The sequence below is a fragment of the Lissotriton helveticus genome, chromosome 1_1 (assembly GCF_964261635.1).
Source record: "Lissotriton helveticus chromosome 1_1, aLisHel1.1, whole genome shotgun sequence".
Classification (NCBI taxonomy): Eukaryota; Metazoa; Chordata; class Amphibia; order Caudata; family Salamandridae; genus Lissotriton; species Lissotriton helveticus.
The window spans coordinates 903,005,355-903,030,585 of NC_136057.1; the positions used below are offsets into that span (position 1 = coordinate 903,005,355).

General features: G+C 49.7%; 1 protein-coding gene across 1 annotated transcript in view; it reads left to right on the forward strand.

Moving 5' to 3' along the window:
• Positions 1-25,231, forward strand: part of NR2C1 (nuclear receptor subfamily 2 group C member 1) — a 424,839-nt gene that overhangs the window by 170,308 nt on the left and 229,300 nt on the right. The window contains exon 9 of the mRNA XM_078648543.1: positions 11,696-11,880. Coding sequence (XP_078504669.1) covers positions 11,696-11,880 — 185 coding nt within the window. The remainder of the gene's footprint in view (positions 1-11,695; positions 11,881-25,231) is intronic.

The following is a 25,231-nucleotide window of genomic DNA, read 5'->3' on the forward strand; positions in this document are numbered from 1 at the left end:
TCACATTTGCGAAAGATAAAACTATTGGCATTGTAAATAACAAAGCTATTAATTTCGCTATTTTCAAAACAAGCACATAAATAAAAAATGTGTCCTTTACAATACCAATAGCTCAAACTTTCCTAATGCGAGACCTATTGCATTGCTGTGCTTCTCTCCCCTGCTGCACTCTCCTGCTCTCTAGAGATGTGGCCTAACGACCAGAGCTGCCATCTAAGTCACGTAAATACAAAACATGTTGCATTCCAAATGCTATAGGTGTCACATTCGCGAAAGTTATAACTATTGGCATTGTAAATGACAAAGCCATCAATTTAGCAATTTTAAAAACCAACAAATAAATAAAATATGTCATTTACAAGACCAATAACTCCAACTTTTCTAATGCGAGACCTATTGCATTTCCAATGCTTGTTAATAGGTTCAGCTATACACTAAAGAGTAGCAGAGTTAGTCAGATAACACAGCCTCTCCCAAAGTGGCCTCAGGGATCTAGGCATAGTTTGAATTACGATGAAAGGTGAGTTACTATTCCATCACCTCCTTGAGCTCTTAAAAAATTCTAAAAACAAAATTAACAAATGTCCTAGGGAGTGAAAGATAATGTTGTTTAGTTTTAGTTGTATGGTTCTCTTTTACGTTAATCTTTCCGAGGGGCAATTAAGTGATCAGGTGACCTCACAGGATGATGTTGTAATTACATAAATGTGTCGATACAAATCTGCAAAAAGATGTAGAGTGGTATTTGTTTATATGTATGTGAACTGCTGAACTTCTAAAGAAAGAATGAAAAACTAGAAGCTAAACTTAAATAAAATGTATCTAAGAATCTTGATTGCTGCTGGGTGACTTTGCTTGAGTGGAAATATCTTGGAGAAGAATGGTTACCTATGAATCAGTTCAACCTGGGATAGCATCTTTTACAAAAATAACTTTTTAAAAATGTTTTACAATACCATTGTTTTCCAAAAACACCTTAGACCAAATAATCATGCCATTCTATTGTACAAAAAACGTGTTAGCTCAAAATATGTGTTTGTAACTTTGCAATATATTTTCTAAAAGTATAATTTTAAATTTCTACTTGAAAAAGTTTTGTTCCATATTTTAAGACATTATGAATATTTTGGAACAGTAAATATACATTTAAAGAAATCTTTGGTAAGGATACATATACTTAGGAATTAGTGTATATGTTTACAGAGAGGGAAATCCCAACATAAAACACATAACAAAGTAACTTGGCGCTTTAGAGGTATAGGTATAAACCCCTCAAAAAACAACCCTATTATTCTATAATCTGAAAACAAAATCATATTCTTAAATTAAGCAGAGGTTGGGCGTTTCTCCCAAATAAAAATAAAACCTAATAAAAGCCTAAACTTGTCTGTGTACATAAATATTATCTCTTACTTATTATATTATCATTATTATTATTTTTTCTTATTTCTCTTCGGTTTTATTTACTACTAAAAGCAAAACATAGATATATATATATATATATATATATATATAACAATCTAGATCATTTGTGGATATAGGTACAAAAGCATTTTTTAATAGGAATATATACATTAACAAAAATACATACTAAAAGCGAAATTAAATAAAAATGTTAAGGTAATGTCAAAATTGAAGAGTCTGTGTGTTTTGGTGCAGCTACAACTAAAGAGTCTAAGCCCTAAGGCAGGGTGCGCTATACCACCCCTGCATCATCAGCCCCCTGCCAACCTAACCCCCAACTTTGGGGAGCCCATCTGACGGTGCCCAGGCATCCACCGACACCTCTCCTTACCTGCCTGGCTGTTGGTCACCTTTGTCCAGCCTCCGGGCCCAAGCCTGCAGCTTCTTCGTATGACTGAGGTTCCCTATCCACTTGCATTGGCTGCCTGACGCCGATTTGCACCTGGCCGCCCATGTGCCTCTGGTGGTGTATTGTTGGTGCTGCCCTGTGGCCTCCCCCTGTGCTTGCCAAAACCCCCAGGACCCGTGCCCTGAAACCGCGGGTACCTACTTGCAGCCAACACCTCTGTGGGTGCTCCCAGTCTCCATTAACTGACATTGGGCTCAGTAACCTCTGCACTCAGCCGCCCCACTGGCGATTTAGTATCCACCTTAATCTGACCCTTGCCAAGTGTTGGTCTAGAACCCCGAAGACTGGATGCGTAAGTCGAGTACTTGCCTGTAAATGAGCATCACTGTTTTACTCCCATAGGACTGCATCGCTGTTCTTGATATTTGCACTGTAAGTGTCTATCTTTTACATTACTAAGTTACTGCTACTGTTGATTGACACCACAAAGTATTATTAGTGTAGGAAAGTAGGATCTGCCTCTATGGTTACCCCCACTTTTTGCCTGCCGCTAAACTGTATTTGACTAGTCTGACTGGGATCCTGCTAAACAGGACCCCAGTCTATCTGCTTTCTCCCTAAATTATTATGTTCAGTACTTAAGTACACTCCAGATTGAATACTGGGGTATCCTTATATGTCCCTAGTATATGGTACCCATCTACCTAAGAGATAGGTACCCTAGAGGTCTCCCATGGGCTGAAGCATGTATTATGCCACCCGTGAGAGACCATTCAAAATGGAACTACACGCCTGCCATTGCAGCCTGGGTAAGTTGGTGCAATAGTTTTCCTATATCTATGATCACTGCACTTAAAACCTATAAGTCACTCCTGTAGCTGGCCATTGCATTCCTGAAGGCAGGGTGCTTAGTTCTAAGTGAGAGGGTGCCCTTGCATGAGCAGGACACCCCTACAGCCTACTGAGTCCATTTTCCCGGGTTGTCAGTGAAGCATCCATATACTATATAGAGGGGCACCGTATATTTTTGCGATGACCATCTCGAAACTGGCTGCACCGAATTCCATCATGTTTGGTATCAAACATGTTGGAATCATACCCCTACAGTAAACGGTGTGGGAGGTATGATTCCAAGCACTGGAAGAGCCCTCCGTTAGGCTCTCAGTGTTCCCGGTACCAGCTTTCTTGACCCGGACAGCACAAAATGGTTGCGGCCAACCAGACACACGATTCTGCCCTCCTGCTGCTGAGCCAAGCTTGAGCAGGGTAAGGCGGAACAATAGACATCCTGTCACAGGTAGGTGTGACACCCTCCCAGACAGAATTTAGTGTATTGGGGTAGGGTGGGTGCGCTTGTGTACATGAGGGCCACATTTGGGGTCCCCGTGCATAGTCCAGTTCAAACCTGTCCTGGGAGCGGCTGGCTCCCGCTCTGGTGCAAAAGTGGACAATGGACATGGACCCTCCCCTGGGAGGGTCCCCTGAATCTTCCCAACCCTTTCCCTAGGGTACTTAGGAATTACCTGGGTGTAGTCCCTATATTCATCGTGGGATAAGATTCAGATCAGACACCACTGTGAGAAAGTGCCATCTTTCTTGCATGGTATGCCCCCAGTTTTTAGGTCTCGTGACCTACAATGCGCGCAAGCGCATTGAGGGATCGAGAATTCAAGTGCTCGAAATCCTCGTCAAACCAAGGGCTTCGTTCCTTGCAGTTTTCTTGAAGTTCACGTGGCCACAGGCACGCGCTTTTGGGCCATAAACTCTGTTCCCCACAGCCTTACATTCATTTCTCCTCCCCCTCCCCAGCCAGCTTCCCCCAGGCCGTAGCAGCACTCCTCCCACACTCCCATACTTCAAAGGCTTATCACTTCACACGGCCGCAGGCCGTTCAAGGCTTATCGCTTCACACGGCCGCAGGCCGTGCAACCAGAGCACTTCAGTTGGTGCGCAGCCCCCCTCCCAGCACTGCCTTGTTACTCTCGGCAGCCAACTTTCGTTTCATGGTGGAACAAACCTCACTGATAACTATCGTCTATTGTAGCGAACAACACCAGGTTCAACTTGTGACTTCAGGCGCTACACGCATCTTTGCAGGGTGTGTGCACAACCTAACGCCATTTTTTGTAGCTACCTTTACGAGTATCATTGGGTATTACGACCCTGTCTACGTGCCTTGAAGTAGCATCCTGATGGCTTAAGGCGCTTGCTCACAAGTCCGCACTCGATGCACTCTCTTATCTTCTCCTTCCTGCTACCCAGGCTCCGCATTTCACCCATTGAAATAACTTTAGAGCAGCATAAAAGGGTATACAAACAAAGTAATGTAACTAAACAGAACATATATTCTTTTTTTTTTAAACCTTTATTGTACAGAAGGCGCGCACAGATACGGGCCTACAACCCACCGGGCCGGCCACCACAATAAAGAAACATACGAGGCAATACAGGAGAGACAACAGGATTTCTAAATAGCTCATATGAAAGGCAAAGGCAACAAGTCTTTGAGTCGCCATCACGGACAGGATAAAAGTAGGTTAATTTTATAATAGAAAAAAGGGGTGTCACAGGATAATGTCAATCTGTAAAGTCCAGAGGGCCGCGGTGGGCCGTGAGCAAGCCGAAGTCTCGAATACAGGAAAAGACCAACAAAACAATACATTTTGGCAAAGGCAGAACGTGAGTCCCACATCAAGAACAATCACAATCGCTGCTCAGCACCCACCCACCACTATCAGGGCACATAATAATAAAACAGCAAAAAATACGTTTACAAAACTAAAAGCCCTCCGTTACAACAACCCAAGGGAGGAAAAGAAAATGGGGTGGGGAAAAGGAAAAAAGGGGAGGAAGAGGACATCAAAAAAAAAAGGGGAGGGGGAAAGTGAGGGCGCAGCGTCAGTGCACGCCCCCCACGGCTAACAAAGCACCCAACACTAATCCGGCACATGGAACTAGTGGCAACAGGAGAAATGAATGCGTAGTAAACCGTGACAGCAGACATACCAAAAGGGCCATGCCAGCACAAACACCCCGGGGGGCTACGTGCCGACACCGCGCCTCGAAATTAGGGGATACATAAGAGCCATAGAACCAAAAAGAGGAACAGGGAAAGATACAATAAACAGACCCCCCCACCACCCCGCACAGCCCACCCTGCACCCCTGCAGAAGGCTATGGCCTACCCCCCAGCAGCGTGCCTGTCGCCCTAATTAGAACCCGAAATATAGAGAAATATAAGAAAGAAAGAAACACGTAGATTAAAAAGGGGGGGGAAGGGGAAACAGGGAAAAAACAGCGGGAGAGGAGCCACATAATCGAAACCCCTTCAGCTCCCACCCCCCCGCCCGAAAATACTCAGAGCCCACGGGAAGATAATAAACACACGGATAAGCTCAAACATAATCATACAATTATGAACGGATCACCCAACCATACCACAAAATAACAGTCCACAGAGGCAAGATCAGCTCAACCCTGTCCTCGTTTTTCGCAAACTGTAATCGTCCAGCGCACCAGGAAACAGACCACATAAAGCAGGAGGTGAATAACAGGGAGTCGAATCAAAAAGACACACAAGTTGTAGCGATCGTGACCCGGATGATCCAGAAAGTACAGTAACCACTTCAGGCAAAACAGGCAAAGTTCCGATGAGAATACGGAGAAAGCCGGTCCAGCGGCAGCGTCACAGGATCTTCGTACGGCCATGTGAGGCAAACGAGGAAAAGGAGACCCATCGAGGTCGGTCCAGACGGGATCCAGCCGGGGAACCTCCGGAACAGAAGGAGGGACAGGACGAAGAAGGGCAGCGGACCCCCGCACATCCACACCATGAGCAGCCTCCAGGTCCACAACCCCAAGGAAAGTTCCAGCAGCACACAACAGAGATGAAGCCGCACAAACCGAGGGGGGTCCGGCAGGCCCAACAAAGGGACCCCCCTCCAGGATAGCGGTCGGTGTGGTCATGGGTGCCCCCCAGGAGCGCAGGGCGGCGAGGATGTCGCGGAGCGTAGGCTCACCTTTACAGTATTCAGCAAACGTGCCGCGCGGCGGACTCGCATCGCCGGTTCCCGCAAGGCCGAGAATCATGGGGCCGCCCGCCATCTTAGAAGCCCGGCAGGGCCGCTGCAAACACCGACCCCCGCCCGGATATCAGCGGGGCAAAACAGGACACCGGCAACCACCAGCGGAGGTGCCACCAGGGCAGGAAGGGGAGCCACCAGAAGAAGGCGATGCGCCGGCACCCCACACGCCGCCGGCACCGTTCTCCGAGTCCGGGCGGAGGAACTCAAAATGGCCGGGCCGGAGAACAAAGGGGAGACGAGCCAGATGTACGGTTAACCCCGTCCATGGAAGTCAGCTCCCCAACACCAGGCCGCAGGACCGCCGGACCAGGCCCGGGAGGCCGCAATCGGTCTATTAGCACATCGGCCCCTCCGACCGACTCCACACCACCACCAAGGGCCGGCCACCGCGCCCCGTCCAGCCCGGGCGCCGCCAAGGAGTGCCAGGCCCGGCCGCTCCGGAGGCCCCGAAGCAGACAGGGGCGTAACTCAGGATCCGTGACACCCAGGAATCACCGGAGCAAACGGTAAGTGCCTGTGAGTTATCGTCGTTCCACTGCACATCGTGGAATACTTCCCGGGGCAGGATAAAGTACAGGATATTAGTTGCAGACAGGAGAGTGATCGGAGCCGAGCTAAAACGCGGCCATCTTGGACGCGAGCTTGGCTCCTCCCCCAGAACATATATTCTTAACTAAATGTGGCATATACATGGATAATATATGGAACGTATGTAAGCATAACATACCATATGTAGAGTGCAGAGTGCAGATTCAGAGTGCAGATTCAGAGTGCAGAGAGAACTCAGCAGCACCACCACAGCATCACTCAGCAGTACCACAGCATCACTCAGCAACACCACAGCATCACTCAGCAACACCACAGCATCACTCAGCAACACCACAGCATCACTCAGCAGCACCACAGCATCACTCAGCAGCACCACAGCATCACTCAGCAGCACCACAGCATCACTCAGCACCACCACAGCATCACTCAGCACCACCACAGCATCACTCAGCACCACCACAGCATCACTCAGCACCACCACAGCATCACTCAGCACCACCACAGCACCACTCAGCGCAATCTCAGCACCACCACAGCATCAATCTGTGCAACCATTCAACAACAACTGGTTCAATTATGTTCTCTCAATGTTTCAAGCTTTATTACAAATGTCACAAAAAGATGTTATTTCACTTCTGTTCTTGGATTTTCATCACAATAAAATACACTGAACATAATCTTCACAAACGTTATTTACAAAAGTTTAAGCTATTGCCAATATAAATTACAATCACTTTTATTTAAGTATTAATTATTTAAAAAAATTAAAAGCCGTTGCTATTTGTAATATCAATACATCTAAGTCACGTAAATACAAAACATGTTGCATTACAAATGCTATAGTCGTCACATGTGCGAAAGTTATAACTATTGGCATTGAAAATGACAAAGCTATTAATTTAGCTATTTTCAAAATCAACACATAAATAAAAAAATTGTCATTTACAAGACCAATAGCTCAAACTTTCATAATGCGAGACCTATTGCATTGCAAATGCTTGTTGCTGAATTGCTGATGTGCTTTGACTAACTGTGCCCTGGGCTCCTGCCAATCAGGAGCCCAGGGCCTATGTTCCTTCCCTAAAACTGTATTGAAGCTAAAACCCAATTGGCATCTCTGGCCACATGTCAGCCCCTGGTAAATGGTACCATTGGTACCCAGGGCGTTGTGACCAGAGAAGACCCCGAAGGGCTGCAGCGCTTATTGACACACACACACCCCTAAATGAAGTATTTAGGGGCACCCTGAACCTTCCTTCCTCAGATCTCGATACGAAAACCGGAAAGAAGATCAAGAAGAAGACCCGCCGTGCAACACCAACTGACGTGGCCCCAGCCCTACAGGCCTGTCGATCCCTGAACCTGCTCCTGCTAAATCCCTGCAACTCCTGCGAGCAGCAACCTTGAAGTCCCCGGAGAACCTGCCTGCCTTGACCCTCTGAAAGACTGGGACTCCCACGAGCAGTGGTTCTGCTCAAACAGCAATACCCCTGGTGGCAGCCAGGAACCGCGAATCCAGCACAATCTGCACCCGCTAAGCCCGGCCTGTGCCAGCGTGGCCCAAGACCACTAGGACGTCCCCCCGGCGACTGGGACTCGAAGTCCAGTGCCCAAAGACCCTCCACGACAAACCAGACGACGCCTGCAGCCTCACAACCAGGGACCCCTCCAACCGCTATCAGCTAGGTAAGGGTAAGATTTCCCCGACGTCAAAAGACACCCTACGGCCCCCTCTGCCCAACTCCTGGGGCCTACATATCCTCCAAGACCCCAACTTACCTCTCGAAGTGCTGTTCGCTCCTGAAGAATCTCCGTCCCCGAACCTGCAGCCTTTTTCCACTTTCCAAGATCTCCATTGATTAACATTGGGCGCCCGACTGCTCAAAAGCACCCTGCACCCAGCCGCCCGAGTGTACCTACCTGGCCCTGGGAGACCCCTGAGTCTATGCCCAGAACCTTAACTTAACCTTAACTGTGCCAGTTGAGTACTTACCTAAAAGCTGCTAACTCACTTTTCTTCCATAGGCTTACATTGACTGGTTTTCTTCCAAGTGTGGAGTTTTGGAACTTTAAAATATTCACCTAAAATCAGCCGAACAACTAATTCCGATTTACTCACCTGTTATCAGGAGAGACCTCAGTGCTGCATCTTTTAGCCCAGCACAAACCCTGCAAAGTAATCTTTACCGTACTTACCAGTAACCTGAATTTTCTTCAATAGGAAACCATTGACTGTTTTTCTGTGAAACTACAAATATTGTTTACAAATCGTACCAACTACCAAAACGTAATTTCTTACCTGTCTTAGATAGAAGTCCCAGTGCTGAACCTAGGAGTCCAGTACTGGATTACAAATGTAACGTGAACATACTTTACCTGCAAGTTGAATTTCCTTGGTAATTTCATCTGTCAACTTTTAAAATACAATAATATTCCTTGAAAATCACTACTGTAACCAAAAGGCTTTTACTTTCTGTTTACAGCTTATGTCCCGGGACTGAATCTTGGATCCAGTCCTGTGGTTAGAAAAGTAATCCAAAAAGTAATCAATTGCATTTACCTAGAAAAACCCTTGAGCTCAATGTTAAATTGTGTTGCCTATTGCAACCACTGTAGCTATTGTACTTACAAATCTATTACCTATTTGCACAGTAATTACCTAAAGTCACTCATATTAAGAAGAGTATATTTTGATACCTTGTTGATTCTAAAATAAAACAATTTTATCTTTTGATACAAAACAATTGGCCTAGAGTTCAGTTCTTGAGTGTGTGAGACCATTTGCTGACTGAGTGTGTACAACAAATGCTTTACACTGCTTTACTGCTCGACCAAGCTACCAGTTTTAGAGAGTAAGGTTATATCTAACTTTAGCCTCTGCCAAACCTATGGGGACTCTATACATACTGTACCTTACTTTGGTCCAGTATATATAGAGCCACTTTCTTACAACCACTTCTTCTTTTACTGTCTGGGCACTGTGGACTTCACTGGACTTCGTTTGGGCCTGACTTCGTCGCCCTTCCATTCTGCTGTAGCGTCTGTGCCTGTGCATCATACAGGAACCTTCCAAGGCCTGACAAGCATCAAAAACACTTGAAGGAATCTCCCTTGGAGTGAAGGAGTCACTCCCCTGCATTCGCAGGCACCGCAACTAAGTCGACTGGTCTGCTGATCCTGAGTAGTGGTTTTTCACATCTCCCGAGGTCTGCCCTGCCCTCTCACCAAGTTTGAGGCCAGTATCCCTCGTGGGTGTTGCAATAACCGAACCCCTGTGCACCACGTTAACTTGCAGTTGCACAGGCTTGTTGGCTTCCTTCCAAAAAGATCTTCGGGCTCCAAGTAGCCCCAACCTCGAGCACCTCCAGTGACCACAATCTTCAGCCACATCGCATCGTATGCATCGTGGCCTGCATCTTTTAGTGAGTTGCTTGAGGTCCTTTTGCGACTCCAATCCCTCCAGCCTGTGGGTCCACTTGAGGGTCACACTTGTGGGTCACACTTGTTTCTTTGGGCTCTCCTGATTGCTCAGTGAGTGCCCTGACTTCCCTGCTTGTGGTGAGTCCCCTGGACCTTGCTGGTCTCGACGTTGCTCTTTCTTCACTTCCTGCGTTGGTTGCATTTGCCAAGGCTTGTTGGTGCTCCCGCTGGACACCAACTCCATAGCACTCGACAACCTTCGTGCAGAGTCAAGGTCATCGTCACCCATCCTGTAACACCAGACATCGGAGGGCATTCGACTTCCAAGTCTCCTGGTCACTCTTGAGTGACATGTACCTGCAAGCAGAGGGGACAGAGTCTCTCTCATCTAGATTCCATCTTCAGATTCCACCGGACACGTTGTCCTTCTTCAGCAGCGCCCCTTTCCTGAAGTCCTCCATTGGGCTGCACAGTGGTTTCCGGCACCACTTCACACATATGCACCCGGCTTCCCAGGTGTCGGTACCATGGGTACTAAGGTATCTACGGGTGGGGTGCCTCTCCAACCTTCTGTCTTCCACAGGGTTTCTTCAGGGTCCACTGGGAGGGTCCTTTATCTTTAAAAATCCAACAGCGACTTACATATAGAGTTGTACGGAGCGCGCGGTCGTGTTCCCACACTACAACAGCTCACTCTGGGGTCCCTGTCTACTCACCGTGGGTGGTTCCTTGGATCACCAGCACTTCTACGTCCTCTCAACGTGTTTCTTATACCACTTTCTTAGTATATGGTTTGGTCCCCCCCCCCTGGGGCCCACTGTGTTTTATGTGTTATTTACTGTGTTTCTTTGCTAAAGTATTGTGTGCATTGTGTATATCCCCTGGTAGTAGATATTTCTATGTGTTAGAGAGTATTATATAATTAATACATATTTATATGAATCCCTTGTGTGGTTCTTTTTCACATAATCTATACTATAAGATTGCAATGTGGTAAAACAAGCAGCTGTACACTCCTTTTTGACTAAGCCTGAAGGCTGCTCTCTACAGCAACCACTCACTTAGAGAGCTTTCTAAGGTTGTCTAAGACCACTTAAATCACCATAAGGGTTGCCAGGACTAGTGCAGGTTGCCCACTTACATAAAAGTACATCATATACCAGGCCAGCTTGTACATACACATTCATACTGTACGAGTAAAGTATTGCTGTTTTAAACTGATTGCTATTTTAAACTGATACTAACCTGCAACTGAGTTTATCTTGTAATATTTTTTTACAAAACAATTGGTCTTGGATTCAGTCTTTGAGTGTGTAATAATTTCATGCCTGAGTGTTCACAACACATGTTTAACACAGCCCTCTGATAAGCCTATTATCTGCTTTAGCCTCTGTAAAGCCTCTGGGGATCCACTGGATTCTGTGCACACCATACTTTACTTTGGTATAACAAATACAGAACCAACTTCTATAGGTCTTTTCTAACAATTGCTAAAAGTGATTAGAAACCTAGAATTAACTTATCATTTCCCACTTTGCCGTGGCACTTGAACCATAGGATGATACTCCATCTCTGATAGATACCTGAAGTTGGTGTTTGTTTTACACCCAGAAGCATGGTGACGAACAAAGACGACGATGGAAGGAACAGTAGGCCAGAAGAATATAATTATTTTCACAAGATACGTTTTGGGTGGAGGTGTGGGGATTCAAGTGGATATTCTTTTAGTAGGTTTATCAGCTAAAACAATTTACCTTTCCTGCAATAACAATCCAATGCAGAGTTTTAAACCATGTTAATGCTTACAATGTTTTCTTACCTGTCCTAGACTGACTCATGCCAGGGTGATCTAAGTACTTTGGCAAATGTTGTGACTTCACTGGCAACCCTGAGCAAATCGAAAGAATTGTCCCAAAGTAACACAGAGCTTTCCATCATCGAAAGTTTAAGCAATGGTGATACATCATTGTCAGAAATACAGGAAGATGATCCTTCGAATAGTGACGTAACCAGGTAATGCTTTTGAATATTTCCAAACTTGATTTTTTCATTGTTTTCGAAAGTATAAAAAAAATATTGTTTAAATCATTTGAGCTGCAACTGTTTATCTGTAAAGTGTATTTATGCTCTCTGTACCATGTTAATCTCGAAATATCATACACAATATTTATTTTGCAGCGTGAATCTTTCTGGATTCACTATGCTGTGCATTATTCCGCGGTCTTGTGGTTGGGTCCCGATTCGTAGTCTTTTCTTTGTTTTTTTTTTTGTTTTTTTCGTAGCCCAGGTGGGCGTCGGTGTCACACTTCCTTGGGTGCATTTCCGGTGACGTCGGCATGCTTCCTGCGGAAGCTCCCACTCTTGGGCGCCATCTTCAGATTCTTTTTTTCCGCGGTCGGGTCTGGATCGTTCCCGTTTTGGCTCCAGACATTTTTGGAGAAAGAAGAAAGGAAAAGACAGAAATTACAAAGAAAAGGCATCTGAAGACTCCAGGAGACTTCATCGACGAGGAGTCAGCAAAGGAGAAAGAGAATTCATCGAGATCTTCGACGAACACGCGACCAGGGAGGCCCTGAGCGCTCGATGATGGACAACACGCCGTTCAAGTTCTGACGTAACTGCCACCACAAGTACGCGCAGAAGGACCAGCACCCGGTATGCAACCTTTGACTACCGGTAAATCACGAAAGCGAGGACTGCAACGCCTGCTCCGCCTTCACCCCGAAGACCCTTCGTGTGAGAGAGAGACAGAGGGTAGCGCACGCCACCCTGCATGGGAAGGCCCCGACTCCGTCCCTCTACGATCTGGGGATGTCTTCCGAGGAAGAGGACAACGCTGCCGCCGAAGACGACAGCTACACGGTCGTAGAGACCGATTACACGAAGACTTCTGATAAGGTAGGAGACTCTCCGGCCCCCAAGAACCCGAGAGACTCTGAGTCTCGAATAAACGAGGGCAAGGCCCCGAAAACGCCGACGCCAAAACACCTGGCGTCCGCGAGTACCCACAGGCCCAGCGGATCCTCTGAGAAGGAGTCCCCGGCGCCGAGAGCTGTTGAGCAGCAGAAGTCGTCGAAAATTGTCCCTGAAAAGGATCGATCGACGCCGAGGGAGAAGGACCCTAAACTACCGACGCCGACCAGAGACCCAAAATCCGGTTCGACGTCAAACTTCGGCACCGAAGAGCACGGCGCCGAGTCAACCGCCGAAAAGAGCGCCCGAACCATCCGACGCGGAACACGCGGCCGAGATGGAGAAAAAGAGAAGACGCCTCGAGGCCGAAATGGAAAACATCTTGCAGCGGAAGAAAGATTTCGACGCAAAGATGAAAACCTTCACGATCCCACACAAGACCAAGCCACCAGTGGTGGAGGTGGTCGAGGAAGAAGACGAGGTCCCCGAGGAACAAGACCCGGACGTCGAGGTGGTCGACGAAGAGGAAGAGAATCCCTACGATAGTTACAACTATGGGGAGGAAGAGGACAGCAGGACGGACGCAGAGTCGGCCCCCTCTGACCTACAGGAGGTGGATTACCTAGATGTCGACACCGACAGCCCAGAGGAGGCGGTCGACACATATCCCTCGAGGCCATCGCCGCCGGACGACATCGGGCCTACAACTCGGTGATAAGATCTGCCGCAGCGGCATTAAACTCAAGCTCGATGAAGAGAAGCAGAAAGCAGACTTCCTTCTAGAGACATTGCTCCCCACACAAACAAGGAGCCAATACCTGCCAATGCTCGACAGTGTCTTGGTTCAAGGGAAGGAAGCATTTAGGGAGCCCGCAACATGCAAGGCAGTAACTCCCAGAACAGAGAAGAAGTACAAACATTCCTCAAAAGACCCACCCTACATTCAGGGGACGGTCTCTGCAGACTCTATTATCACAGCCACAGCAAGGAAGAGGGCTAACGTACCCACTACTTCTGGACCACCACCGGATAAGGAGAGCAAGAGGATGGATCTGGTAGGCAGAAGGATCGAATGGAACGCCGCGACCCACTGGCGCATGGCTAATTCCAACGCACTGATAAACAGGCACATGTACCAGATCATGGAGGAGCTAGGGCAGTTGGTGAAGGACCTGCCCCAGGATGCCAGACAGAAGACCGAAAAGCTGGTCGAAGAAGGGAAGAACGTGGCAAATTCCTGCCTTAAGACGGCCCTGGATGGAGCAGACACCTCCAGCAGGCTCATGATGATGGGTGTCACTGAAAGAAGACACGCCTGGCTCAGGATTTCAGGTTTCAAACCAGAAGTGCAACACAGCATCCTGAACACACCGTTCAACGGCGACACGCTTTTCGGAACAACAGTTGATGAGAAGCTCAGTCAACTAAAAAAGGACAACGAAACAGCAAGGTCCATGGGAGCATTGCAGTTCAGAGGCAACAAAAGGGGCACCCCGTCACGGAGGCCTGGCGGGAGAGGTGGAAACCAGCCAGGTACATCACACCAGGCTTTCCAACAGACACACCAGGCAGACTTGCAGGCTCAGCAGGGTCAGCAGAAGCCGTCCTGGCAATACCAACAAAGAGGCCAGTCCTTTCGAGGGAGAGGAAATGGACGTGGACAGAATAGAAGAGGTGGACAGCAGCCCGCCTCTAAGTGACTTCAAAAAACCCTGTGTGCCCACCCAAAGAAAAGATCCCAGGGGGCAGCACGTACAGAGGGGTCAGGACAAGTTACACATCTACGACCACATAACACCAGTGGGGGGAAGATTACGATTTTACCTCCAAGAATGGAGAGAAATCACATCAGACAAATGGATCCTCAACCTCATCCAATTCGGATACTGCATAGAGTTGGAGGGGAGGCCACCAAGCAGAAAACCAAAAAGAAAACAACTAGCAAGCAAGCAGCTAGAGTGTCTTCAGGAAGAAGTAAAGGAACTCCTGCAGAAGCAGGCCATAGAACGGGTACCCTTCAAGGAAAGAAACAAGGGAATATACTCAACGTACTTCCTGGTACCAAAAGTAGACGAGACAATGAGACCCATTCTGGACCTAAGGTTCCTGAACAAATTCATAAGAACGCAAAAATTCAAAATGACCTCCCTGCAAGAGGTGCTCCCACAACTGCAGATCGGGGACTTCATGGTCACAATAGACCTCAAGGACGCCTACCTGCACATCCCAATGAACAGAAAGCACAAGCATATGCTCAGGTTCACCATCGGAGAAAGCCACTACCAGTTCACGACACTAGCCTTCGGGCTAAAATCAGCTTCACAAAGTGTCTCGCAGCAGTCGCAGCGCACCTACGAAGGCAGGGAATACACGTATACCCCTACCTGGACGACTGGCTGGTGAAAGCAAACTCATACCAATCAATCAATCAATCAATCATGCCATTTGTATAGCGCACTACTCACCCGGGAGGGTCTCAAGGCGCTTGGGCGGAGGGGTATGCTACTGCTCGAACAGCCAGGTCTTGAGTTGTTTCCTGAAGGCGAGATGGTCCTGGGTCAGCCGAAGGTGGATGGGAAGGGAGTTCCAAGTCTTGGCAGCCAGGTAAGAGAAGGATCTTCCTCCGGCGGTGGCTCTTCGGATGCGTGGTACGGCTGCGAGGGCGAGGCTGGTGGACCGTAGCTGGCGGGTGGGCGTGTAGAAGGTCAGGCGGTTGTTGAGGTACTTGGGGCCCAGGTTGTGGAGAGACTTGTGTGCGTGGGTGAGGAGCCGGAATGTGATCCTCTTGTCGACGGGGAGCCAGTGCAGGTTCCTCAGGTGGCTGGAGATGTGGCTGCGTCGGGGGACATCCAGGATGAGTCCGGCGTAGAGGGCGTTTCCGTAGTCCAGTCGGCTGGTGACGAATGCCTGGGTGACAGTCTTCCTGGTCTCGGTCGGGATCCAGCGGAAGATCTTGCGAAGCATACACAGGGTGTTGAAGCACGATGAGGAGACGGCGTTGACTTGTCTGGTCATCGAGAGGGAGGGGTCCAGGATGAAGCCCAGGTTGCGTGCGTGGTCGGTTGGCTTGGGTGCGCTGCCCAGGGCTGGGGGCCACCAGGAGTCGTCCCAGGCGGAGGGCGAAGATCCCAAGATGAGGACTTCCGTCTTGTCCGAGTTCAGTTTCAGGCGGCTGTCCTTCATCCACTCGGCGACGTCTTTCATCCCTTCGTGTAGGCAGGTTCTGGCGGTGTCGGGGTCTCTGGTGAGGGAGAGGATCAGCTGGGTGTCGTCGGCGTAAGAGATGATGTTGAGGTTGTGCTGGCGTGCGATGGCTGCGAGAGGTTTCATGTAGATGTTGAAGAGGGTGGGGCTGAGTGAAGATCCTTGCGGGACGCCGCAGATGACTTCGGTGGCCTCGGAGCGAAACGGGGGGATGCGGACTCTTTGTGTTCTTCCGGCGAGGAACGAGATGATCCACTCCAGTGCCTTCTCTTGGATACCAATGTTGCTGAGGCGCTGGACTAGGGTGCGGTGGCAGACCGTGTCGAACGCAGCGGAGAGGTCCAGGAGGATGAGGGCCACTGTTTCCCCCTTGTCGAGCAGGGTCCGGATGTCGTCGGTGGCTGCGATGAGGGCGGTCTCGGTGCTGTGGTTGGCTCTGAAGCCGGACTGCGAGGGGTCGAGGGATCCGTTCGTCTCGAGGAAGGCGGTCAGCTGTCTGTTGACGATCTTCTCGATGACTTTAGCAGGAAAAGGGAGGAGCGAGATGGGGCGGAGGTTTTTGAGATCGGTGGGGTCCGCTGTAGGTTTCTTCAGGAGGGCGCTGATCTCGGCGTGCTTCCAGCTCTCCGGGAAGGTGGCGGTGTTGAAGGAGGCGTTGATGATGTTCCGGAGTTGCGGTGCGATGGTGGAGTCGGCCTTGTTGAAGACGTGGTGTGGGCAGGGGTCGGTCAGTGATCCGGAGTGGATGGTGTTCATCGTGCGGGCTGTGTCTTCGGTGGTCACCGTGGTCCAGGTGCGAAGGGTGGCGGTGGGGGGCATTGGTTCGACGGTTGGGTGCGTGGGTGGGGCGCCGAAGCTGTTGTGGATGTCGGCGATCTTGCGTTGGAAGAACGAGGCGAGGGAGTCGCAGAGGTCTTGTGACGGAGTGATGTCGTTGGTGCCGGTGCTGGGGTTGGAGAACTCCTTGACGATAGTGAAGAGCTCTTTGCTGTCGTGGGCGTTGTTGTCCAGTCGTTCCTTCAGGGATTTCTTCTTGGTGGTGCGGATGAGCTGGTGGTGCTTGCGGGTACCGTGTTTGAGGGTGGTCATGTTGTCGGTGGTCGGGTCGAGGAGCCAGGCTTTCTCGAGGGTGCGGCAGGTCTTCTTGGAGTCCTTGAGGTCGTCGGTGAACCAGGATGCCTTCTTGCTTCTGGGTCTGCTGGGAGGGTTCTTTAGTGGCGCAAGGTCGTCGGCGCAGGCGGTCCGCCACTGTGTGAAGTTGCGGGCTGCTTCGTTGGGGTCCGTTGTGTTGGCGGGTGGGCTCTGGCTGAGGGAGGTGGTGAGCTGGTCTGCGGTGATCTTGCTCCAATTCCTGTGAGGTACCTGTTGCGGGTGGTGGTGATTCGTGGATCTTTTGAAGCTGAAGTGGACGCAGCTGTGGTCGGTCCAGTGGAGTCCGGTGGCGTGGCTGAAGGTGATGTACTTGCTGGAAGAGAAGACGGGATCAAGCGTGTGGCCGGCGTAGTGGGTGGGGGTGTTGACCAGTTGCTTGAGTCCGAGGTTGGCGAGGTTTTCCAGCAGGGCGGTGGTGTTGCGGTCCTTGTTGTTCTCCAGGTGGAAGTTGAGGTCCCCGAGGAGGATGTAGTCAGTGGAGGGGAGGGCGTGCGGGCTGATGAAGTCTGTGATTTCTTCGCTGAATTGTGTGCGTGGTCCCGGGGGTCTGTAGACGAGGGTGCCTCTGAGGGTCGTCTTAGGGTCGGTGTGAATCTGGAAGTGGAGATGTTCGGCTGCGGCGAAGGAGTCGTTGGCGTCGGTCGTGATGCGGATGGTGTTCCTGTGGACGATGGCGATGCCACCTCCGGTCTGGTTGATGCGGTCCCTCCTGATGATCTTGTACCCGTCCGGGATGGCGATGGCGATGTCTGGTGCAGAGGAGGCGTTCATCCAGGTTTCCGCGAGGAAGGCGACGTCCGGTGATGTAGCGTCGAGGAGGTTCCAGAGTTCCACGGCGTGTCTGTGAACGGAGCGGGTGTTGATCAGGATGCACTTGAGGTGGTTGCTGCTGGTGTTTGTCTTGGCGGGTGCGGGGCAGGTTCGGAGGCAGGTGAACTTGCAGGTGAAGGGTCCGTGGGTGCGTCTCGGGGTGGCTCGGCAGCAGGTGTGGGTCCGGCCGGCATTGAGTGCGTTGAGAGTGGCGGCGTCGTAGGTCAGTCGGGTCGTCTTGCCTCGGCGGGGAGGGCCAGGGGTCCTGGCGCTGGGCGCGGGCCAGGTGCGGACGGGCGCAGACGGGCTTACCTTTGGCGCACCTTCGGCGCTCAATCGGTGCTCCCGCTGCTCGCGTCCGCTCTGGGGGCGTCCTAAGTAATGAGCCGGGAGGGAGGAGCAGCTGGGTGGCGGGAGCGGGGCGGCGAATGGAATCACAGGGGGGCGGGGCCGCAGGGAGGCAGCGGCGGGAAATTCCAAGAAGCAGCGGGCAGCGGGAAATTCCCAGGAGCAGCGGGAAATTCCCAGGAGCAGCGGGCAGCGAGCGAAGGAATCTGCAGGCAGGAGGCGGCAAAGGCAGGCAGGAGCGGCAGCAGTGAGTGGGGCGACCAAGCCCTGTGGAGGTCTGAGCGATCACCAGAAATGCAAGCAGCACGCACACACGGTGACGAGCACGCTCATAAACCTGGGGTTCTCCATCCATTGGAAGAAATCCTCAATGGAGGCGGAACAAGTGAAGATCTTCCTGGGAGCACAGATCAACACCTTGCAGGGCAATGTTCTACCCAGCGAGAAGAGGGCGAGGGCACTGGTGAAGGAAACTCGCCTCTACCGGAAGAGACAAGCTCGGACAGTGAGGACTGCGAGCAAGATCATGGGGATGATGGCATCATGCATCCACCTGTTACCGAATGCACGTCTCCACATGAGACCCATTCAAGAATGCCTACAGGAGCAATGGTCACAAGCTACAGGCAGTTGGGAGGATCTAGTGGTTGTAACGCACGCAGTGCAGAAGGAGATGACATGGTGGACCATGGAGAACATAACAAGGGGAAAGCCTCTAACGCCCCCAACGGCAACAGTGACCATCACCACAGACGCATCCCTGAAGGGATGGGGCGCTCACATGGAGGAGCTCAAGGTGAGGGGACTGTGGACGCCAGCAGATGCGACAAGGCACATCAATTTGGAATTGAAGACAATCTTCCTTGCACTGAAAGCTTTCCAAACAAGACTGTACAAGCACAAGGTGTTGCTACAAACAGGCAACACCACCGCGATGTTCTACATCAACAAGCAGGGGGGCACACAGTCAGCCCCGCTTTCAACGCTGGCGCATGAGATATGGAGATGGGCCATCCCTCTCAAGATAGACCTGCTAGCCCTACACGTTTGCCACACGCCGGAATGCAAAATGCCAAAACTTCGCATCCAGACAGCCCGAGGAGGGGTCACTGGGGAATGCCCTATGGATAGATTGGTCCGGGACATTTGCGTACGCCTTTCCCCCGATACCACTGATACACAGAGTGCTGAGCAAGTGCAGAGCGAGCAACATGACCCTGATACTGGTCGCGCCACAGTGGGCCAGACAGACATGGTACTCGCAGATCATGGAGATGACACCGTGTGCACCCCACAGATTCGGCAGGAGGAAAGACCTACTCTCCATGCAGAACGGAGTGGTGCTACACCCAGAGCCAGAGAGCCTGAGCCTAGTAGCGTGGCTCCTGAGGACATAGAGTTCGCACATTTGAGACTTCCAGAAAGCACCCTGAAGGTCCTTCGGGAGGCACGGAGGCCCAGCACTCGGAAGTGCTACGTTGCGAAATGGAAAAGATTCACAATGTGGTGCAGAAAAGAAAGACTTCACACTAAAATGAAGAAGGACTCCACAGTGCTAAGGTACCTAACACACTTGTTGGAGAAGAACCTTAGCTCATCCTCGTTAAGAGTTCACTTGGCAGCGATAGTCGCCTACACAAGGGGAGAGACATGCAGGAGTTTCTTCACATCACAGGTGGTGAAGAGATTCCTGGAAGGAGCAAAAAGGATCGCACCACCCAAGCGGGTGCCGCCACCGGCATTGAACTTGAACATAGTCCTCACGGAACTCATGAAAGAGCCCTTTGAGCCACTTCACAAAGCTTCCCTAAAGATGCTAACTATGAAAACAGCTTTCCTGGTTGCAATAACGTCCTTACGCAGAGTAAGCGAGCTTCAGGCGCTAACGCTACAAGAACCCTACATACAAATACACAATGATAGGGTTGTGATGAGGACTGACCCACACTTCATGCCGAAAGTGGTATCCAAATTTCACATGAACCAGTCTATACAGATACCGAGTTTTTTCCAAAAACCAACAACTAGCGCAGAGCGAGCTCTGCACACCCTGGACGCCAGAAGGGCAGTCCTGCACTACATTGAGAGGACGAAGGGACACAGGAAGACAAAACAGTTCTTCGTGTCATTCGCCAACAGTTTCATGGGAAAGGCAGTAACCAAAAAGACTATTGCACGATGGATCTCACAGACAATTCAACTCTGCCACAAAAGTGCAGGACAAGAGCTAGCAGAGGGGACACGTGCCCACTCCACTAGGAAAAAGGTTGCTACAATAGCCTTCCTGGCTAACACACCCATAGAGGACATGTGCCTGGCGGCAACATGGGCTTCGGTGCACACGTTCACGAAGCACTACTGTGTGGATATACAGATGAACAAGGAAGCACAAGTCGGACAAAAGGTGCTCCAGCACATATTCAACAACCAACGCTCATCTTCCACCCAGCCGCCACAGAGATGAGAAACCGCTACAAAATCTATGCACAGCATAGTGAATCCAGAAAGATTCACGCTGCAAAACGAATAGTTTTCTTACCTGTCGGTGTAGTTTTGCAGCTTGAAGATCTTTCTGGATTCACTAGCGAACCCACCCACCTCCGCCAGAAAGATGAGGCTGGAGAGAGAAGAGGTGTTTAAAAAAAAAAAAAAGGGAAACCTTGAAAGTACAAGCGGTAAAATATCACCTGAATAGAACATTGCCATTACTTCGGAAACGAAAGAAACACGGAAAAAAAAGAACCCGAAGATGGCGCCCAAGAGTGGGAGCTTCCGCAGGAAGCATGCCGACGTCACCGGAAATGCACCCAAGGAGGTGTGACGCCGACGCCCACCTGGGCTACGGAAAAAAAAAAAACAACAAAGAAAAGACTACGAATCCGGACCCAACCACAAGACCGCGGAATAATGCACAGCATAGTGAATCCAGAAAGATCTTCAAGCTGCAAAACTACACCGACAGGTAAGAAAACTATTCGTTATAGACTAAGGCTGTCAAAATTTGTCACGCTAAAAACAGTAGAATCTGTAAGTGTCGCAGAGGCAATAACTGCATGTTCTGTGCTGTCAGATGTGCCTATAGGGCTCATAGTTGATTTCTTTCAGTGGGATACCCGCATTCTTATCTGTGCATACTGGTTGTGTATTTGGATCTGTGCTAAGTAGCTCATGCTGCGTATTTTGCACTGAAGTTATGTGCTTTATGAATATTGAGGGCTGCTTTTATGTGATCTCCTTGATATTAAAGGGCGGACTAAAGCACAGTGTAGGTGGATAAGCTGTTTCTTATGCAGTATGTATTGAGTTTGTGTACTAGACTTTGTGTTTGGGGCATTCTTTATTCCAAGTGTTAGGTGTTGTAGTTGGTCGTTCATATTACACTGAGACGGTCTAGGTTGTGTAGGCTTTTTTTGGAGTCTCTTCTGTGTATAATGAAGTAACTTGCATTTTGTGTATTTTCTTTACGAGTTTGTTCTTCATCTTATTTGTATATGGAATGCATTTGCTGATGAGCAGTCTTTACCATCTCCTGCTGAGTATTATATGCTTTATGCTGGGTATTATTTCCTTTGTATTTTGTGGTGTTCAGTATACAATGATGCTGAGCAGTCTGTGCTTCTCAAAATATAAAATGGCAAAAACTTCTATCTGGATAGTAAGCTATCTGTGGATGCTGTGCATTGTACGCGGAGCACTCTTGGTTGTATTTTGCTTTCTTTTTTTACAACAAATTTTATTGAGATTTTTATACCAAAAGGGGCGAACCCCCCACAAGCAGTGTTCAGACAGATTATAGATGTTAGGTACACAAGCTGCTGGTGAGGGCAGCACCTGAGGATCAATAAAACATTCGAACCAACATCCCCCCCCCCTCCCGCCTCCCCCCTCCCTCCCGCCTCCCCCCTCCTTTGCACCGCACCTCCCACATGAAACATTATATATGCGTACAGGCTTACAGACATGTCTCAACTCTGGCCAATTCGCAAATTAGATTGGAGAGTTATTAATGATAGGTCTGTCGATGGGGTCTATATTCACTGACGTTGGGAAGATGGATAGGTCAATGCCCCCGGTATGTGGCCCACCTGGTCCAGATCTTTCCATGCTTTTGCGGGCAGCCCTGTGCCTGAAACACCACCACAATACATTTATCCAAGGCAGATTTCCATGCCACCAGCCCTGGGAGGACTTCCAATGTTGAGCTATGTCACACTTGGCTAATGTTAGTCCTAGAAATATCTGTTCCCCCCAATATCTTCTGTGCTATGGAGAAGGGTTAATCGAGGATCTTCTGGGAGGTCCCAGCCTAGCACCCGCCCCAGACAAGTCAATACCCCTGACCAAAAATGTTATAGTGGAGTGCAGCCCCAGAAAGGACCCTTCTTCCGAATTGCATCGGAGGCAGGTGGGGGATGGAATAGCTCCCATCTTCTAGAGGCGGAGACGGGTGTTGTACACTCGGTGAAGATATTTGAACTGGATCAATCTATATCTAGAGGACACGGCTGAACCCCTAGGGCTGGACGAGGGCCTGAGTCCAGTCATCAACTGTGAGGGTCAGTACATCTGCCTCCCACGCTGCCCTTGTCCGCTGTATGTTTGTCTTGGAATGTGTGGTCAGGGTCTGGTAAAGTTGGTGGATTTTGTGTCCTCCCAGATCCCCCATCAGTAGTCTACCCTCCAGTGGGTGACATTCTGGTAGTGCCGTAAGATTTTTAAACAGGCGAGACAGGGCGTGGCGGAGCTGAAGATATTTATGGAATTGGGACTTTTGTAGGTCAAACTCCTCCTGCAGCCTTTGAAAGGATTTAAGTGTGGGTCCACGTATCACATCACCCAGCGTCGAGATCTCTATAGTATCCCATCTATGGAATCCGGACAAGGCCATGACCGGTCGGAGGCATGCGCCCTGCCAGAGGGGAGTCTCGCCCGTTAGCATACCCCACCAACCAATGGACCGAGAAACATGTCTCCATATCTGGATAACTGTGCGACAGGCCGGGGGAAGGGCCTCCAGGGTAGAGTTACTGTACAGGAGATCCAGCAGTGGGTATTCCTCCAGGAAGAGTTGCTCCACCACGTAGGCCGGATCATTCTGTGGGTTATACCACCAATCATTGATGACTAGTAGCTGGGACACCCAATAATAAGACCACACGTCCGCCGCGATGCCCCCACAGTAGGTGGATTGGACACAGGTCACCAGAGCCACCTGGACCCCCCTTCTCCCCAGAGGAATCTATTCAGGAGTGCATTTATCTGAAGGAACCATGACGGCGGGATAGGATATGGGTAATTTTGCAATCTGTACAGCAAGCGTGGCAGGGGCACCATTTTAATATTGCGGACCTGCCGTATAGGGACAGGGGAAGATGGGACCATACCGTCATCTCCTCCCGGACCACCGGGAGCAGAGGGGCAATGTTGAGCGACCACGCCATAGTGGGGCATCTGGTGATATGGACACCCAGCTATTTAAACCCCTCGTCTGCAATGACCAGCTGTGAGGCCCAATCTTGACGACCCTGGTCGCCGCAAATAGGAAAGAGAGTCGACTTGGACAGGTTGGCGTGTAGCCCCGCCGTTTCGCCAAACACCCGCAGAATCTGCAACACCCTCGTTCCGGTGACCCAGGGGTCAGAGAAAAAGAAAAGCGCATCGCCTGCGTAGAGTGCAATTTTATCTGAGTATTCAGGTGACCAGACCAAGCCCCTATAGACCGCGTCTAGGTGCACCCACACTGCTAACGGTTCTATCGCCAAAGCGAAAAGAAGCGGGGAGAGAGGGCATCCCTGCCTAGTCCCCCTCTGAATAGGGAAGGGGGTGGAGCAATACCCGGCCACCCGTATAGAGGCCGTAAGATCTGTGAACAGCAGTTTGACATATGCTCGAAATCGGCGCCCCAAATTAACAGCCTCCTGTATTTTGCTTTCTGTGTATCCTTTATGGGCGCTGCATGCTGTGTCTCATCAATTTTTAGGTTGAGCCTAGGCATCGCATGCGCGGTCTCCTGAGACATGCTGTATCTACGGGCTTTCACCACACCCACCGCTTTTCATTGGTACCTTCATCTGCCTTTCAGATTTCCTTTTTTTGGGGGGGAGAAATGTTAACATTAGTCCTGCCTTGTGGCTTTGTTGTTCCTGCTCTGGAGACTGGCCTTGTTACATGGATCAGTGGATCAGTTCCCTTTTGGCCATTTGTTAGTTTGGTGTTATACTTTTTCTTTCCACTGCCTCCTCGCCTCCGTTTCGCTTGCTTGTTTTATATTCAGACTGAGAATCCTGCCTTCAGCGCTCTACCTGATTTCCATGCAGCCCCTTTAATTTACAGCAGAGCTGCACTGAGAAAGCATGATTCTTTGATGATTTATGGTTTGAAGAGGCTTTAATAATAACGCTAGACCGATTGTTAACTATTATCATGTCTAGTTTCGACATAACTTCACCATCACAATACAGTTGCGTGCAATATCAGATACATATTTCCAGCGATCAACCTCATATATCAGGGCACATTTACATATTGAGTGAAGTCAAGAGGATTCCAGAGTTTGTCTCAGTCTGAGGAGCAGGAGGAGTGCAGATATCTCCTCTATATCGATTCCACGCCCCCCCATACCCCCACTTTCTGGGACATCCACTTGCAAAATAAACTGATTTCTCCCTGAACATGCATCAGTCCAGGTCCTCCATCCACTTGCTCAGTTTGGGTAGTTGACTCGCCCCCCACTCCTGTGCTAAATTCCTTTTTGCTATTATGTATGTCAGGGTTGTCCATTGTGTGGCGTATGTATTTAGATCTGTCGGCTCCCAAACATTAAGGAGACAACTTCGAGCTGTATGTCTGCATGGCGTGTGTTCGGTGTATGGCTCCCCAGTATGATTCTATTAGTTGACAAGTTCACATGATATGTATAAATGTCCCCCCTTCACCG